The sequence below is a fragment of the Natator depressus genome, chromosome 1 (assembly GCF_965152275.1).
Source record: "Natator depressus isolate rNatDep1 chromosome 1, rNatDep2.hap1, whole genome shotgun sequence".
Taxonomy (NCBI): Eukaryota; Metazoa; Chordata; order Testudines; family Cheloniidae; genus Natator; species Natator depressus.
This window is the reverse complement of record NC_134234.1, coordinates 156,039,612-156,057,936: the sequence shown is the minus strand read 5'-3', so window position 1 is coordinate 156,057,936 and position 18,325 is coordinate 156,039,612. Positions and strand designations below refer to the sequence as shown.

The window sequence follows — 18,325 nt, the reverse complement described above, 5'->3', positions numbered from 1 at the left end:
AATTTTGATGTCTAGTTGTGTGCTTAATTTGCACAATTACTGCATACTAATCGGCATATACAAATCAGGTAATTACACATATAAATGGCCAAATAAACACAGGGCAGAAATAGTACTTGTCCTAAAGTGCCGGGCATCATTTTTCTTCTTGAGTGAAGTTGAATGTAACAGTAGCTTGTGTACTTACTAGATAGGTGCCATATTCTCCCTTTGGAATTTGTATAATCCCTTTCATTGTTATTAGATGGTGGATCTACTGTGGATTAAGTGAAGTGTATAACCCTAAACCTGGCCATGGACTACAATTAGAAATGCAAATTAGCCCTCTACAAAAATTAGCTTGACTCACCTTTTTTTATTTCACCGACTATGAAAGAAGCAATTAGTTGGGTCAAGCTGAATGAAATAAAATCCCCAAAATGAGCAGTGAAGAGGACCTTGAAATGGTAGAGTTTGATCCGGCCCCTTCAGACACTTCTGCATTCAGTGTTTCTTCCTTCTCTGATGGTTTAGTCCAGGGCATGCTGCTTTACAGACACTTATATAATGAAGGGTGTTTGCTCTGAGGCATATAATACTGCATTTTTAAATTGTAAATTCCATTAATTGTCATAAAGCGGGTCACAGAGCTCAGACAATGGGAAAAATCCTGTAGTTCTGCACCCCTGAAAATGGGTGAAATATAATCTTTGGGGGATCTTTGGATTCTAGCAACAAAGTGCAAAATGGTTCATAAAGGTAAATGTAACATACTAATGACAGATGAAGCCACTGTGACCAATGCCTGTGAATTTCCTGCTATGACTTGTTTGGTAGGTAGTTACCTTAATACATTTACTAGTCCCAAAGTGGAATTTTGCCCTCCTTTGTATACATGCCAACTGTCTCTCTGTAATAAGGAAAGTTCCTATTGTTTTAGCAATATATTTCACTCTGTCTCTCCAGAATGCCCATTCTGTCCTTCACATTTCCTTGAAGTTAAAAGATGTCTCTTTTTTTCCTCCCCAAATATCATTATTTAGAATTGACTTAAGTTGGCTTAAACCCAGTAGGGAGTTTGGCGATCATATATCCATCTTATCAATTTTTGTCAAGAGCTTTTGAAGTTTAAATTATTTTGAAGCAATGCCTATAAATAATAACATTTTTCATCAAGGATCTGAAAACCCTTCTTTGAAGATTAGTAAATCCTGACAGTAGCACTGAGAGGTAAGTACTTTCTGAATGAGGAAACTGCATCACAGAATGGTGGAACTGTTTGGAAATATTCTGAAAAAACACTTTTCCATTGGAAAATGCTGATTTGTCAAAAGAAAAACATTTAGTGGAAATATTCTGATTTCAACTAAATTTTTATTTTTAAATAATGGAAAGTTTTGATTTTCCATTTTGAAATGACTTTCCAATTTTTTATAATATAATATAAAATAGACAAAGTTAAAATAGGAAAAATGTTTTGATTTTATCAAAATAAAACAGTTAGATTGACCCAAAATTATTTGTTTTCTTGGACTATCATTTTGCAGGAAACTTCAGTTTTTTGTTTTCATTTCATTTTGGAGCGCAAAAAAAAAAGAAAAAAGAATCAAAATTGCAGTATTTCCTGCAAACAGAAAATCTGCACCCTACCCAGATCTACTTATTAGTTACATCTTGAGAATGGTATGCATTTGTGCGCACACAGTTGAACACCCATGATGTATGTGTGCAGGTTTCATGTTTACATATGCAAATTGGATATTTATGTGATTAGTGAGATTCCTGATTGGCCAAGTAAGTAGTCACAGACCTAATTTATATGCACAGTTATGGTATTTGTATGCAAAAACTGGAGACACACACTCGTCTTTGAAAATCTGTTCATAAGTGAGTTGTCCCCAAGGCCGCACAGTTAGCCAATGGCAAAGCTATAACAGAACTTGGAAGTCTGGATTCTCAGACCATAAACCCACATTTCTTCATGGGACTGGGGAGGACCTACACTCACCTAATTTTGAGAATGCCACATTTCTCAGGCTTTCTTTGGGTTATAGAGCTAAAGAGTAAAAACTAAAGGTCTTGATTGTGTACAGAAATCATTTGGTTTGCTGGAGCCTCGTAAACATGAACAAAACATAGGAATGAATATATATAGAACCATGAAGGTGTTGCTATGATAGACATGTTCTTTATCTGTTCAGGACACCAAATAGATTAATGAACTTGTTCATGGTAACCAGTGGTGCAAGTAGAAATCATTCCTTGCCGGTACTGCACTCATGGGAGGGACACAACGGGGGGCACATGACCTCCCCATGTGACCCTCCATGTAATTCCTCCCCAGCCTGGGACCCCCACTCTCTCCCCATTCCCTCCGACACCCCCCTTACCTGTCTAAAATTATACAACTGAATCTTTTAAACAGATGCAGTTGTAAAATGATGCTTTGGGCCCCTAGTGCCACCTGTACTTCCAGGTGTCATTGAGGATCCAGCAGCACCCCAAATTGAAAACTCCTTAAATAAAAGGATAGGAAGGACAATCACCCCACTTTCTGTTAACACACTAACAGTGCCTCCCTTACGTCCAAACTAAGCTTCTGCCAGCTTACCTTTATCTAAGGGTAGGTCTTCACTACCAATGTTAAAGTGCTGCCGTGGCAGCGCTTTAACATGGCTGTGTGGTCGTGGCACCCATGCTGGGAGAGAGCTCTCCCAGCGCTGTAAAAAACTTACCCCCCACGAGGGGAGTAGCTACCAGCGCTGGGAGTGCAGCTCCTAGCACTGGTGAACTGTCTACACTGCCCCTTTACAGCGCTGAAACTTGCATCGCTCAGGGGGGTGGGTTTTACTCCCCGAGCGACACAGTTTCAGTGCTGTAAAGTGGCAGTGTAGACAAGGCCTATGTATTGCTCTCTGCTAGGCGCTAGGAAAGCAAAGATGCTGCGCCATCTGGGTTTGATGGAAAAGAGGCATAGAATTGTGTGTGCCATGTGCATCTTAATAGAACTACAGCCCAAATTGTGTTGTTATTTTCCTCCGCATGACATACAGGAGGGGCAATAAAAATCAGCCTGGCAGAACGTGCATCAGAACTGTCTCTGGACAGATAAGAAATTGATCAAAATCACATTCTCTGATCTCTTGGGGCCAAATCCTGTTCCCATTGAAATCAAAAGAAGTTTTGCTATTGAGTTCAATGGGAACAGTATTTGACATTTGGAGAGGAAAGAACAAAACCACTCAAGCAAGGGCTATATTGCTTATACCACAGGTATCAAAGGCTGCTGAGTCATGTGAGAAAGTCAGCAGACATCTATCTTTGTCCATTGAAAGGGAGAAATCGGCAATCAATGAGGCTAGAACAGTCTTTGTACCATATCCAACTCATAAATCCATCTGCAAAGGATCAAGGAAATATGAAGGCTCCAGATTACCTTAAAGTCCTCAGTCCCTTGGTCAGAATGCGCCCATCAGTATATGTTCATAGTCCAGAGGCTGGAGCAGGAATCAAAACCACTGCTTAAACACCTTCCGTCCCCCCACGCCTCCCCTTTTGAGGGCTCCTGACCAACTTAACAGCACAATACATATGCTAACAAACTTAAATAAAGCCTGTTAAACCCATATAAAGAATGAGCAGAGTGCAGCTTCACCCCCACTCCAGGCCAGGGGCTAGCCTCCCCAAGTCTTTCCGGTACCCCATACCCGTTTAAAAATCTCTTGCTGGTACTGCGTACTGGAGCGTACCACTCTACTTGCACTGCTGATGGTAACTTTGCACTCATTTGCTACTTAGAATGTTGGCTGTGAGATTTGATCAGTTTGAATGGGCTGGAACTTCCTTGTGTTGCTTGTGGAATTATTTGTATTGCTTGTTCTTGAGCTGATACAGTCAGCTGTGTGAAGTAAAGGGAAAGAAAAGTTGTACACAGTTGGAACTCCACTCTGGGATGATCTTCTCTGAGAACTCCAGTAGTCTTCCTGCTCTCACTCCCTGCTTGCTTCTCTAGCATCTTCAGCAACCAAAACTTGTTAGACCTATTGTGGCTGCACTTAGTAAGGTGCTGTTGATGGCCATGGTCTCTTTCACAAGCACAGCTGTTTCCTTAGCGTAGTGGCCTGTTTTCAGCAGAGGCCAAGGATTGAGCTGATATGAATATTGGATTGCAATTTACACTAGCCTAAAGGTAGGTGAGGTGTGAGGAACATTGGTGGAACGCTGTGTGGGACACAAAGAAAAGGAGTACTTGTGGCACCTTAGAGACTAACCAATTTATTTGAGCATAAGCTTTCGTGAGCTACAGCTCACTTCATTGGATGCGGTAGCTCACGAAAGCTTATGCTCAAATAAATTGGTTAGTCTCTAAGGTGCCACAAGTACTCCTTTTCTTTTTGCGAATACAGACTAACACGGCTGTTTACTCTGAAACCTGTGTGGGACATAGTCTATGATCAGCTTGTTCTGTGGATAAACAGAGAACTTCAGTGCCCTATCTGTATCACTGACACCACACAAACACTATATTAAAATAAGTAGGGTAAACAAATTGTGCATGTGGTACATGGAAAGACAACACAGCCTAAAAAAAAATCAAACCCCAAATAGGACAAATATCTGTATTTTAGAATGAGACAAATGCTTGTTACATTTTTTCAGTGACTTTCCTTAGCTGTTGTATTTTTCGTGTGGCAATGGTAAAAAGCTGCTTGCTTCTAACAGTGAAACAAAGAGTAACATAAGAAAACAAAAACCCAAGACCTTGCTTTCCCTAAGCCCTGGTCTACACTAGGACTTTAGGTCGAATTTAGCAGCATTAAATCGATGTAAACCTGCACCCGTCCACACGATGAAGCCCTTTATTTCGACTTAAAGGGCTCTTAAAATTGATTTCCTTACTTCACCCCTGACAAGTGGATTAGCGCTTAAATCGGCCTTGCCGGGTCGAATTTGGGGTACTGTGGACACAATTCGACGGTATTGGCCTCCGGGAGCTATCCCAGAGTGCTCCATTTTGACCGCTCTGGACAGCACTCTCAACTCAGATGCACTGGCCAGGTAGAAAGGAAAAGAACTGCGAACTTTTGAATCTCATTTCCTGTTTGGCCAGCGTGGCAAGCTGCAGGTGACCATGCAGAGCTCATCAGCAGAGGTGACCATGATGGAGTCTCAGAATCGCAAAAGAGCTCCAGCATGGACCGAACGGGAGGTACGGGATCTGATCGCTGTATGGGGAGAGGAATCCGTGCTATCAGAACTCCGTTCCAGTTTTCGAAATGCCAAAACCTTTGTCAAAATCTCCCAGGGCATGAAGGACAGAGGCCATAACAGGGATCCGAAGCAGTGCCGCGTGAAACTGAAGGAGCTGAGGCAAGCCTACTAGAAAACCAGAGAGGCGAACGGCCGCTCCGGGTCAGAGCCCCAAACATGCTGCTTCTATGATGAGCTGCATGCCATTTTAGGGGGTTCAGACACCACTACCCCAGCCGTGTTGTTTGACTCCTTCAATGGAGATGGAGGCAATATGGAAGCAGGTTTTGGGGATGAAGAAGATGATGATGATGATGATGACGAGGTTGTAGATAGCTCACAGCAAGCAAGCGGAGAAACCGGTTTTCCCGACAGCCAGGAACTGTTTCTCACCCTGGACCTGGAGCCAGTACCCCCTGAACCCACCCAAGGCTGCCTCCTGGACCCAGCAGGCGGAGAAGGGACCTCTGGTGAGTGTACCTTTTTAAAATACTATACATGGTTTAAAAGCAAGCATGTGAAAGGGTTACTTTGCCCTGGCATTCGCGGCTCTCCTGGATATACTCCCAAAGCCTTTGCAAAAGGTTTCTGGGGAGGGCAAACTTATTGCGTCCTTCATGGTAGGACACTTTACCACTCCAGGCCAGTAACACATACTCGGGAATCATTGTACAACAAAGCATTGCAGTGTATGTTTGCTGGCGTTCAAACAACATCCGTTCTTTATCTCTCTGTGTTATCCTCAGGAGAGTGAGATATAATCCATGGTCACCTGGTTGAAATAGGGTGCTTTTCTTCAGGGGACACTCAGAGGAGCCCATTCCTGCTGGGCTGTTTGCCTGCGGCTGAACAGAAATGTTCCCCGCTGTTAGCCACAGGGAGGGGGGAGGGTTGAGGGGGTAGCCACGCGGTGGGGGGAGGCAAAATGCGACCTTGTAACGAAAGCACATGTGCTATGTATGTAATGTTAACAGCAAGGTTTACCCTGAAAGAGTGTAGCCAGTGTTTTATAAAATGTGTCTTTTTAAATACCGCTGTCCCTTTTCTTTTCTCCACCAGCTGCATGTGTTTCAATGATCACAGGATCTTCTCCTTCCCAGAGGCTAGTGAAGATTAGAAAGAAAAAAAAACGCACTCGAGATGAAATGTTCTCCGAGCTCATGCTGTCCTCCCACACTGACAGAGCACAGACGAATGCGTGGAGGCAAATAATGTCAGACTGCAGGAAAGCACAAAATGACCAGGAGGAGAGGTGGCGGGCTGAAGAGAGGGCTGAAGCTCGAATGTGGCGGCAGCGTGATGAGAGGAGGCAGGATTCAATGCTGAGGCAGCTGGAGGACCAAACCAGTATGCTCCAGTGTATGGTTGAGCTGCAGCAAAGGCAGCTGGAGCACAGACTGCCACTACAGCCCCTGTGTAACCAACCGCCCTCCTCCCCAAGTTCCATAGCCTCCACACCCAGACGCCTAAGAACGCGGTGGGGGGGCCTCCGGCCAACCAGCCACTCCACCACAGAGGATTGCCCAAAAAAAAGAAGGCTGTCATTCAATAAATTTTAAAGTTGTAAACTTTTAAAGTGCTGTGTGGCATTTTCCTTCCCTCCTCCACCACCCCTCCTGGGCTACCTTGGTAGTCATCCCCCTATTTGTGTGATGAATGAATAAAGAATGCATGAATGTGAAGCAACAATGACTTTATTGCCTCTGCAAGCGGTGATCAAAGGGAGGAGGGGAGGGTGGTTAGCTTACAGGGAACTAGAGTGAACCAAGGGGCGGGGGGTTTCATCAAGGAGAAACAAACAGAACTTTCACACCGTAGCCTGGCCAGTCATGAAACTGGTTTTCAAAGCCTCTCTGATGCGTACCGCACCCTCCTGTGCTCTTCTAACCGCCCTGGTGTCTGGCTGCGCGTAACCAGCAGCCAGGCGATTTGCCTCAACCTCCCACCCCGCCATAAACGTCTCCCCCTTACTCTCACAGATATTGTGGAGCACACAGCAAGCAGTAATAACAGTGGGAATATTGGTTTCGCTGAGGTCTAAGCAAGTCAGTAAACTGCGCCAGCGCGCCTTTAAACGTCCAAATGCACATTCTACCACCATTCTGCACTTGCTCAGCCTGTAGTTGAACAGCTCCTGACTACTGTCCAGGCTGCCTGTGTACGGCTTCATGAGCCATGGCATTAAGGGGTAGGCTGGGTCCCCAAGGATACATATAGGCATTTCGGCATCACCAACAGTTATTTTCTGGTCTGGGAATAAAGTCCCTTCTTGAAGCTTTTGAAACAGACCAGAGTTCCTGAAGATGCGAGCGTCATGTACCTTTCCCGGCCATCCCACGTTGATGTTGGTGAAACGTCCCTTGTGATCCACCAGAGCTTGCAGCACTATTGAAAAGTACCCCTTGCGGTTTATGTACTCGCTGGCTTGGTGCTCCGGTGCCAAGATAGGGATATGGGTTCCGTCTATGGCCACTCGCTTCTCAACTGTGAGGGCTGCTCTCATCTTGGTATTCATGCGCTTCAGGGCAGGGGAAAGCAAGTCACAAAGTTCCATGAAAGTGCCCTTACGCATGCGAAAATTTCGCAGCCACTGGGAATCGTCCCAGACCTGCAACACTATGCGGTCCCACCAGTCTGTGCTTGTTTCCCGAGCCCAGAATCGGCGTTCCACAGCATGAACCTGCCCCATTAGCACCATGATGCATGCATTGGCAGGGCCCATGCTTTCAGAGAAATCTGTGTCCATGTCCTGATCACTCACGTGACCGCGCTGACGTCGCCTCCTCGCCCAGTAGCGCTTTGCCAGGTTCTGGTGCTGCATATACTGCTGGATAATGCGTGTGGTGTTTAATGTGCTCCTAATTGCCAAAGTGAGCTGAGCGGACTCCATGCTTGCCTTGGTATGGCGTCCGCACAGAAAAAAGGCGCGGAATGATTGTCTGCCGTTGCTCTGACGGAGGGAGGGGCGACTGACGACACGGCTTACAGGGTTGGCTTCAGGGAGCTAAAATCCACAAAGGGGGTGGCTTTACATCAAGGAGTATTTCAGGCAGGACTTCACGGAGGGTTCCAATAAGAAATAGTGCACCTAAGTTATTGTTCTTTGTGGCGGTTCAATGATGAGACAGAACACAGGTTTATCCAAGCAAGCAAGCTGGTTAGCTGAAAAGGGCTGCTGCCTGTCAGCTTTCCACCTTCCCTTTTATTATATTTCTCCCCCCTGCGCATTACCTACTTCCACCGCAAAAAGACACAACAAAGGAATACATGACTTTGATTAATATTCTTATTTTCCAGCCTCTATCTACTACAATCCTAATTCTCAGGCCTTGAGGCCAGGCCAAGGAAGCTTCCCACGATTACTGTCCTTTAATTAACTTCCCAGGGTTCATATCTGGTCCTCGTCCTTGGATGGAGCAATGTGTTGCTCCTACACAACGGTCAGGGTGTGCCCTGACTGTTTCCAGGTGGATGGACTAAACATGAACCCTTCATTCCCCCGATTTTTGTTTAATTATACTCGGCCATCTCATGGTAGCCGTCAATTTGCTTTTGCAAGCAATTTAACTCCCAGACTGACAAGGACATAACTCGGGGAGCTTGCCAGGGCGAATCTCTACAAAGCCTTAGCAAAGAGGGAATACATTGTACACAGCAGCAGCAAAAAATAAGCCCAATGATCACAAACACAGCATAACCGAAAAGTTGTCGCAGCCATCCTAGAGATGGCAGCCAACCTGTAAGCCAATTCCAAAAGCCCTCAAACCCCACATCTTGACGTATGTGTGCCGTAAGATTGGCCAATTCGGCCAGTCTAGATTCTATGGAACGACTATTATCAGTTAAATTAAAACAACACATATGCCGAAACGTGGAACAGCCCAGGTGATGTTTTAAGAGCAGAAAATCAATGGCTGCTCTGTTATCCAAGATTGCATCCCTTAATTCGTGTTGCTCTGTGTTAAGTAGGGCAATTGCCTTGGATGTTGTATTAATTGCCTTCGCTGCAAAGCACGCCAGGGCATTTAAGGTTCTGGCTGTATAAGTGGCAAGCCCGGGGACCCCAACAATGGAGGCCGCTAAAGCAGTATACTCAGCGCGACTAAAAAGCTCAACATCTGCAACACAATTATCTGAAAGGGGTACACTTCTTTTACTGTGCCTTTGGCTGGCAAAAGGCAATATAAGCGTCATTCTACTAAGACAGCAAAGGGTGCCATCACTTAAATTTGCAGGAATATAACTAAAGGTGCGTGAGCCACAGGTAAAAAACCACCCTGATGGTAGGATGATATGGCCATAATTGTATGAAACATTTACAGCGTGGGAACAATTTAAGAGGGGTTGAGGAATTTGCCGACAGCCCAAGGGCACCTTTGTACTAGTGCAGTTAACCACACGCGCACAGGTGACATTGTTGGCCCCGGCCGGGTACGGTGTGTGGAGGGATATAGCCGTGTGAGGCAAGGTATAGTTGGCCGGGCCCCAATTAGCCATGCCAGAGTACTGGGAAGAGAGATTCGCGTAAGCAGCGAGCATTGTCTCATTCCCTATTTCCTCAGGGTGATGACATACTGGTATAAGGCATGTACCTAACAATTCTCCGGCTGCTACAGAATCAGACAAACAAAAGTGGGTAACATTTGCTATTGAAGCCAATCTATCCCATATGTTATATGTCATTCGGGCCCGTAACGGGGGAAGCGCTCCCGAGCCAACCCCTCCAGGAAATAGCAGGCACAAAAGGCATACAATCAGCACAGAATTAGCAGTGATTTGGGCGAGAATCGCCACAAACAAAGTCTCAGGAGTCTCTGGCTGTTGATTTGCTGCCAGTCTTCGTTGAGCCGCCGCGACCAATGCTTTTACTGCTCCCCATGTCACGGGCTGGCTTGGGACGCTACGCCTCTTCCGTTTCCGTCCCGCCGTTGTCGACCCGGGAGGCACCACGTTCTCCTCCAAGGTCAGCTGAAACTCCGGTATGGGGTTCGACAGCCCCTGGCGCCATGCCATGCTGTTTCAGTGCCGGTCGCACACACCGGGCTGGAACCCACAACGGTCCTGCAGGGAGAGAGACAGCAGCATATCCCCGACCCCAAGTGATTAGAGGTACTGGGCCCAGCCACTGCGGATCGGGCAGCTGACGGTAAAAGACACGCGGTCTTTCCAGTACCTCAGATTTGTGAAAATGGCGATCCGCGGGGGTCTGCTGATCTGCGTTCAGCGTTAAATTATTTAAAGTAAACAAAAGGATATGCATTTGTTGTTGAATGTCTCCTAAGGTTCGGAGACGCAGCTCCCCTTGTTTTAATTGTTTATCAAGCAAGGTTTTGAGCGTGCGATTGGCACGTTCAACAATGGCTTGGCCCGTGGAATTATAAGGGATGCCGTGTTTAAGACGGACGTTCCATTGGGCGCAAAAAGTGGAGAGGGCTGTGGAGCAGTAAGCTGGGGCATTATCCGTTTTAATTTGGCTTGGGCGACCCATAACAGAAAAACAGGCTAGCAAATGGTGAATAACTTTAGCAGTGGCTTCCCCACGCTGTGGGGTTGCCCACAGAAATCCCGAATAAGTATCAACAGAAACATGTAAAAAGGAATAGGGGCGGAACTGTGGCACATGAGTGACATCCATTTGCCATAGCTGATTTGCTGCGGTACCTCTGGGGTTAACGGCATAAGAAAAAGTAGGAGCAGCAGCGGCACAGTGGGGGCAGGAACGAACAATGGAACGTGCATGATCAGCAGGAATGTGAAACTGCCGGGCCAAAACAGAGGCAGACTGATGGAAAAAGGCATGGCTTTCAATGGGGTCAGAAAAGAGGGAATTTACCTGACCACGTAACGCGCGATCAGCACGTGCATTGCCCTCAGTGAGTGACCCAGGCAGAGGGGTATGACTGCGAATATGAGCAACAAAATAAGGGAAATTACGAGTGGAAATAAGATATTGCAAAGACAAAAATAGGCGAAGGAGGTCCGCATCGACCTGAGGGGTAATGAGGGCAAGGGGTAAATGATCAATCACTTGATAAACATAATGGGTGTCCACAATTAAATTAAAGGGACAATCAGCGAAAAGTTGAAAGGCTAAAATAACAGCAGCCAGTTCTGAACGCTGCACGGAACGCTGAGGCAGTGTAAAACGAGAACGCCAACGAGGGGGGTCACCTGATTGATAGGTGACGACACCTCGATGTGGAGAGCCATCAGTAAAAAGAGTAACAGCAGAAACAATGGGTTGAGAGCGGCTAAGACGATGAACAATTAGAGGCACCTTTTGTGTAATTACCAACCGAGGATCTTTTGGGGGATTATAAGAAATTTCTCCCACATAATCACAAAGAGCAACCTGCCAAGCCAAAGAGGTGTGGCACAAGGAATCAAATTCACTACGGGACAAGGGGAACACAATATCAACTAAATCAGTGCCAGTAAGTTGCACTGCACGGTGGCGGGCTTTACGAACAAGATCAGACAGGGCATCTAGATATGGGTAAATATTCCGAGGAGGAGTGGAGGAGAGGTACAGCCACTCTATGATAGAGACGGCTGTATTCGTACGGGGTACAAACAGAGCCGCAGTGGGCGTATGAGGGGTGGCAAGAAGAATCAGCCGTAGGGGACGGACCTCAGGGGGTCTGTCCACAAACTGCTGACTTAATGCTGCATTAATTTGTCGAATGCAGGCAATGTGCTCTTTAGTGATGGCAATAACTGCACCCGGTGCTCGGGCTCCACGTAGGAGCTCGAACAACGGCTGCAGCATTGAGGTGGGGAGACGAAAATAGGGCCGAATCCAATTTAAATGACCCAAAATCTGTTGTAATTTAACAAGGGTTAGGGGTTGAGGTAGAGTTAGTGCCGGACGAACCGGAGCAGCATAGGTTTGTAAAACCTTATGGCAGAGGTAGTGGTAGGGATAAGAGCGTTGGATTTTTTCTGGTGCCACCAACAGGCCATTTTGGCCGAGGATTTGAGACAAAGATTCAATCTGTTGTTCCGTGACCTGGGGACCACTAAGCAAAATGTCATCCATATAATGGTAGACCTTTAGCGTAGGGTACCGGGCACGAAAAGGGGTGAGGGCCCGATCCACAAAAAGCTGACACAAGGTTGGACTATTTTGCATTCCCTGGGGTAAGACCTTCCACTGATACCTTTGAGAGGGTTGCTGATTATTATATTGTGGCACCGTGAACGCGAATTTTTCGCGATCTTGTGGGCAAAGGGGGATGGTGAAAAAACAATCTTTTAAATCTAATACACAGAGCTGATCGGTTTGAGGAATTAAATTTGGATTTGGTAATCCATATTGCAAGGGGCCCATAGGTTGGATGCATTTATTTATTTCCCTTAAGTCATGTAACAGCCGCCATGCACCAGATTTTTTCTTAATAACGAACACCGGGGTGTTCCAGGGACTAGTAGAGCTTTCCAAGCGCTGTGCCAGCAAATGCTGTTGCACAAGCGATTGAAGCGCTTTTAGCTTTTCTAGAGGGAGGGGCCACTGGTCAATCCAGACGGGCTCTAAGGATTGCCATACCAAGGGCAATGCGGAGGGCAATGTGGGTGAGGGAGGATTTTGAGCCATTAGATATTAATATCGAGGGTGGTGTCCAGCTTTGTAAGTAAATCACGGCCCCAAATATTGAGGTGGACAGGGAGCACAAAAGGGCGGATAGTAGCAAGGGTACGGCCTCCCGGTTTAGAGACTGTGACCCAAGACAAACTCTGTCGCCCGGGTTTACTACCCCCGATCCCCCACAACTCTTTAGAAGGAACCGTAGGCCAACTAACCGGCCACTCTGGATCACGAATCACCGTAACGTCAGCTCCAGTGTCCACCAGCCCTGTGAAAGGAACATCATTTAAGAGAAGTGTTAACTGAGGTTTCGAGGGGCGGACTGACATTGTCAGAGCAACAAGTGGAGAGGACGTGCTGTGAGACGGCGAGTGAGACAACGTTGATCCAAAGCCGCCTCCGCCCCGAGTTCGATCCTCGGCAGCTGGCACCTGATAGGGGACTAAAATCAATTGTGCAATTGATCGTCCACACGGGAGTGACTGTGGAAGATGAGTCCACACCTGAACCTTAATAATGCCGGTGTAATCGGCATCAATGACCCCGGGGATGACAAAAAAGCCCTGTTTCCCAGCATGAGAGCGAGGGAGAACGAGACCCACAAAGCCGGCAGGGAGAGGTCCCGTCACCTGGGTAGGTATGGCGCAGACCTCCCCTGGCAGCCGAAAATCAGTGTCCTCCTGCATGATCAAATCAAGCCCTGCACTTCCAGCAGTCGCCGCCCTCATAGAGTCTATGGATTTTAAGGCAGAGGAACGGTTGTCTGAGTGGGAAACACCCCCGTTTGGCCCTGGGTTCGGGGGGGACCCGCCGCGCGGTTTCCCGGCCCGCTACGACACTGATTAGCCCAGTGATAGCCCTTTTGACACTTGGGGCACTTTTTGGAGGGTCGGGCGGGTGCCTTTGATGAGCGGCACTCCCGCTGGAAGTGACCCTCCTTGCCACAGCGGTAACAACGCTTCCCCTCTTTCCCGGTTCTTTTTAGGGCGGCAGCCAGAACTCCAGCTTTATGTGCTTGGGTTCCGATGTTTTGGCACGCCCGTAGCATGTCTGAGAGCTCTAAAATGCCAGAGGCTTGCGCCGTCTGGAGAGCGCGGCGGCAATCCTCATTTGCATTTTCAACTGCCATTTTTAACAGGATCTCCTGAGCTGCCGCAGCGTTATCCACCTGTCGGAGGATAGCCTCCTGCAATCTGTTGGTAAAATCCAGAAAGGACTCTGATGCACCCTGACGGATACTAACAAAGCTTTTAGTAGGCTTGCCTGAATCCGGGACCTTCCGGAAAGCATGCTGGGCGCAGGTGGAAATAAGGGGGAAGAGGGCCTGAGGGAGTTGAGTTTGCATCTCAACGGTAGCAAACGGTCCCTCCCCTGCCAAGTGCTCAAAAATAATACCTTCCGCTCTATGAATCTGGGCCTGGCGTTCCGCCTCCTGCCGATACTCACTAATCCAAATAACATATTGACTGGGTGACAGCATCATGCGCAACAGCGCCTTCCAATCTTCAGGGATCAGGGAGTATCCACTACCTAGCCCTTCAATGAGACCACGCACAAACGTGCTAGTCAGACCGAACTCGCGAATTGCTTTCTTTACCTCTCTAATCACCGAGTAAGGCAAACTGACCCAGGTTCCAACCGGGTTGCCCTGGCCATCGTTCTGCCAGGTCACCGGACAAACCGAGACCAGCTCAGCCAGCTCCTCTGCTGTAAGATCTGAGCGAGCCTTCGCTGCGTGCACCATTTGTTGCACCAGCGAAAGCCTCTGAGCAGATGCAGACGACCCCCTGGGGGGCCCCGAAGCATGGGGTTCCAGGGGGGGATGGTAATCACAGACCGGCTCTGGCGGGGAAGGTAAGGGAGGCGGTGGTAATAAAGGCACTGGGGGCGAAGCAGGGAGAGGGATGGCTGCAGGAGCCGACGGCGGTGGCGAAATCGGCAGCCCCTCTGTTGGTGCGGGAGAGGGTTCTTCCGAAGCGACACACTGTGCTGCATCGGTAGGAGGGGGGGTGGCTGCAGGAGCCGACGGGCGTGGCGAGATCACCAGCCTCGTGAGGGAGGGCCTGTCCGAGGCAACACGCTGTATCGCATCGCGGCAGAGGTGCCAGGCATGTAAAGCCTGCACGGGCGCCCGAGGCTCTTCATGCAATGTCTGGCCCAACCGCTCCCAGTCCGCTAGCTTAAGGGTTCCGGCTTCAGGATACCACGGGCACTGGGCACTCACCTCCTGTAGCAGGAGAGTGAGTTCTCGAGTGGGGCAGTCATGCTGAGCCTTACGCAGCAGATACTGTAGCTCATTGCGGTGTTGCACTTGCAAAGCAGAGAGGGAGCTTCCCATACTTACCACAATGAAAAATACTCACCGGGATCCGCGAAGCGGATGAGTGACGCGTCTGAAACCCTTGCCGGGCGAGGTGAGTGCTGAGGGCCCCACGTTTGGGCGCCAGTTGTGGCGGTTCAATGATGAGACAGAACACAGGTTTATCCAAGCAAGCAAGCTGGTTAGCTGAAAAGGGCTGCTGCCTGTCAGCTTTCCACCTTCCCTTTTATTATATTTCTCCCCCCTGCGCATTACCTACTTCCACCGCAAAAAGACACAACAAAGGAATACATGACTTTGATTAATATTCTTATTTTCCAGCCTCTATCTACTACAATCCTAATTCTCAGGCCTTGAGGCCAGGCCAAGGAAGCTTCCCACGATTACTGTCCTTTAATTAACTTCCCAGGGTTCATATCTGGTCCTCGTCCTTGGATGGAGCAATGTGTTGCTCCTACACAACGGTCAGGGTGTGCCCTGACTGTTTCCAGGTGGATGGACTAAACATGAACCCTTCAGTTCTTATTGGAACAAGGAGGTTAGCCTGGCCTCTGATTGATACATGACTAGATCTACCTCGCTGCACCTTCTCTGTGAGTGACTGCAGTGTGACCTAGAGGAATGAGTCCCCTAGACAGGGGAGAAGGCAAATGAGTACAAAACAAATCTGGTCTATTTCTTGTTTTGATCCACTCCATCTATCTTTTACATCTTTGGCTGGCAGCAGACGGTGCAGAAGGACTGCAAGCCATCCACATCTCGTGGCTGCTCGGCAGAAGATGGTACAGTACGACTGCTAGCTATCCTCATCTCTTGCCTGCCTGGCAGAAGATGGCACAGTACGATTGCTAGCCATCCTCATCTCTTGCCTGCCCGGCAGAAGATGGTACAATACGATTGCTAGCCATCCTCATCTCTTGCCTGCCCGGCAGAAGATGGTACAATACGACTGCTAGCAATCCGAATTGCCTGCCTGCTCACCATTAGACGGTTCAATACGACTGACTGCAGGACTAAAGAGAATGACCTGGTCAAGTCACCAAAAATTTAGTCCCTGCGCCCATGTCTGCTCAGGCGCTCCCAGCCGACGTGGCCAGGAGCACCTCGGACATGACGAGGATGGCTATCAGTCATACTGCACCGTCTGCTGCCAGAAGGCAATGGGTTGCTGCTACTGTGTAGCAATGCCGTACCGCGTCTGCCAGCACCCAGGAGACATACGGTGACGGTTACCTGAGCGGGCTCCATGCTTGCGGTGGTATGGCGTCCGCACAGGTAACTCAGGAAAAAAGGCGCGAAACGATTGTCTGCCCTTGCCTTCACGGAGGGAGGGAGGGAGGGAACGGGGGCCGGACAATATGTACCCAGAACCACCCGCGACAATGTTTTAGCCCAATCAGAGTGCTCCATTGTGACTGCTCTGGACAGCACTCTCAACTCAGATGCATGATGGTTTGCCGTTGCTCTGACGCAGGGAGGGGCGACTGAGGACACGGCTTACAGGGTTGACTTCATGGAGGGTTCCAATAAGAAATGGTGCACCTAAGTTATTGTTCTTATTGGAACAAGGAGGTTAGCCTGGCCTCTGATACATGGCTAGATTTACCTCGCTGCACCTTCTCTGTGAGTGACTGCAGTGTGACCTAGAGGAATGAGTCCCCTAGACAGGGGAGGAGGCAAATGAGTACAAAACAAATCTGGTCTATTTCTTGTTTTGATCCACTCCATCTATCTTTTACATCTTTGGCTGGCAGCAGACGGTGCAGAAGGACATATTGCCTGCCTGCTCACCATAAGACAGTTCAATAGGACTGACTGCCGGACTTAAGAGAATGACCTGGTCAAGTCACTAAAAATTTAGTCCCTGCGCCCATGCCTGCCCAGGCGCTCCTGATCGACCTCACACAGACGACCAGGAGTACCTCGTACATGACGAGGATGGCTACCAGTCGTATTGTACCGTCTGCTGCCAGAAGGCAATGGGTTGCTGCTACTGTGTAGCAATGCCGTACCGCGTCTGCCAGCACCCAGGAGACATACGGTGACGGTTACCTGAGCGGGCTCCATGCTTGCGGTGGTGTGGCGTCCGCACAGGTAACTCAGGAAAAAAGGCGCGAAACGATTGTCTGCCCTTGCTTTCACGGAGGGAGGGAGGGAGGGAGGGAAGGGGGGACTGACGATATGTACCCAGAACCACCCGTGACAATGTTTCAGCCCCATCAGGCATTGGGATCTCAACCCAGAATTCCAATGGGCAGCGGAGACTGCGGGAACTGTGGGATAGCTACCCACAGTGCAACGCTCTGGAAGTCGACTCTAGCCTCGGTACTGTGGAAGCACTCCGCCGAGTTAATGCACTTCTGTGGGGACACACACACTCGAATATATAAAACAGATTTCTAAAAAACCGACTTCTATAAATTCGACCTTATTCCGTAGTGTAGACATACCCTAAGAAAGGTGTGCCAATATAGTGGCATAGCTGCCCTGCCAAACTCTCCCAGGGGAGATGCAGTTTGTAGATTATACCAGCTCCCCGAAGGAAACAAATGATACTAGCAAAAACTTTTTTTTCAAGCATGAATATGTCATAAGGAATCCCACCCCTAACCACATTATACCAGCAAAAATTTCCAGTGTAGACCTGGCCTAAAGCTAGTGTATATGTGCTGCTCTGCTTCACTGCGGAGTTTCTGCCAGCCTTCCCCAGCCCTGTCCTGCCAGGCTTTCTGCAACATATTTAAAGGGACTGTGTACACATCCTCACAGTATCCTCAGATGAAGCTTTCCTCTGCAGGGTGGACTTTTACAACTTGTTTTTCTCTTGAATAATTCAACCAACTGGTCCCTTAATAGGAAATGTAAAAATGTTAGTCCATGCTTGCCTTGTTCTGTAGTAAGTTCTGTAAGTAAGAGGTCTTTAGCTATTAATTTATGGGCATAATGGACCTCAGTGAGATAGCAGACTCATGAATTTACTAGGAGCCTTTTTGTATGGTAGGAAGATTCCCTACTTCTGCCCCCAAGTTAAAAAGAAAAGAATACAGGGCCCGATTCTGATCTCATTTACATTGTTTTTTATACTGGGGAACTCTATTGACTTCACTGTACTTTGACTTACACTGGTGTCAGAAAGATCAGAAATGGGCCCAGGGATTTTAGAGCAAGAAAACACCATTTTGTTTTCCTAA

At 48.0% G+C, this 18,325-nt stretch overlaps 2 protein-coding genes across 3 annotated transcripts in view; one reads left to right on the top strand and one right to left on the bottom strand.

Moving 5' to 3' along the window:
• ABCG1 (ATP binding cassette subfamily G member 1) overlaps positions 1 to 18,325 on the top strand; it is a 93,621-nt gene that overhangs the window by 41,601 nt on the left and 33,695 nt on the right. The window lies entirely within an intron of this gene.
• LOC141988897 (uncharacterized) lies at positions 3,770 to 15,289 on the bottom strand. The gene is made up of 4 exons (XM_074954984.1): positions 15,178 to 15,289; positions 13,030 to 13,082; positions 9,208 to 10,290; positions 3,770 to 3,877 (listed from the first exon to the last, which is right to left on the bottom strand). The coding sequence occupies exons 3-4, from the start codon at positions 10,240 to 10,242 to the stop codon at positions 3,770 to 3,772; spliced, it is 1,143 nt and encodes a 380-aa protein (XP_074811085.1). The 5' UTR covers positions 10,243 to 10,290; positions 13,030 to 13,082; positions 15,178 to 15,289.

Excerpts from the sequence above, each read along its gene's own strand:
- LOC141988897 (XM_074954984.1), bottom strand. The coding sequence starts at position 10,242 with ATGGCATGGCGCCAGGGGCTGTCGAACCCCATACCGGAGTTTCAGCTG. Across the intron at positions 3,878-9,207 it reads CAATTAATACAACATCCAAG|CTGACTGTATCAGCTCAAGA; the intron begins GCAATTGCCCTA and ends TACTTCACACAG.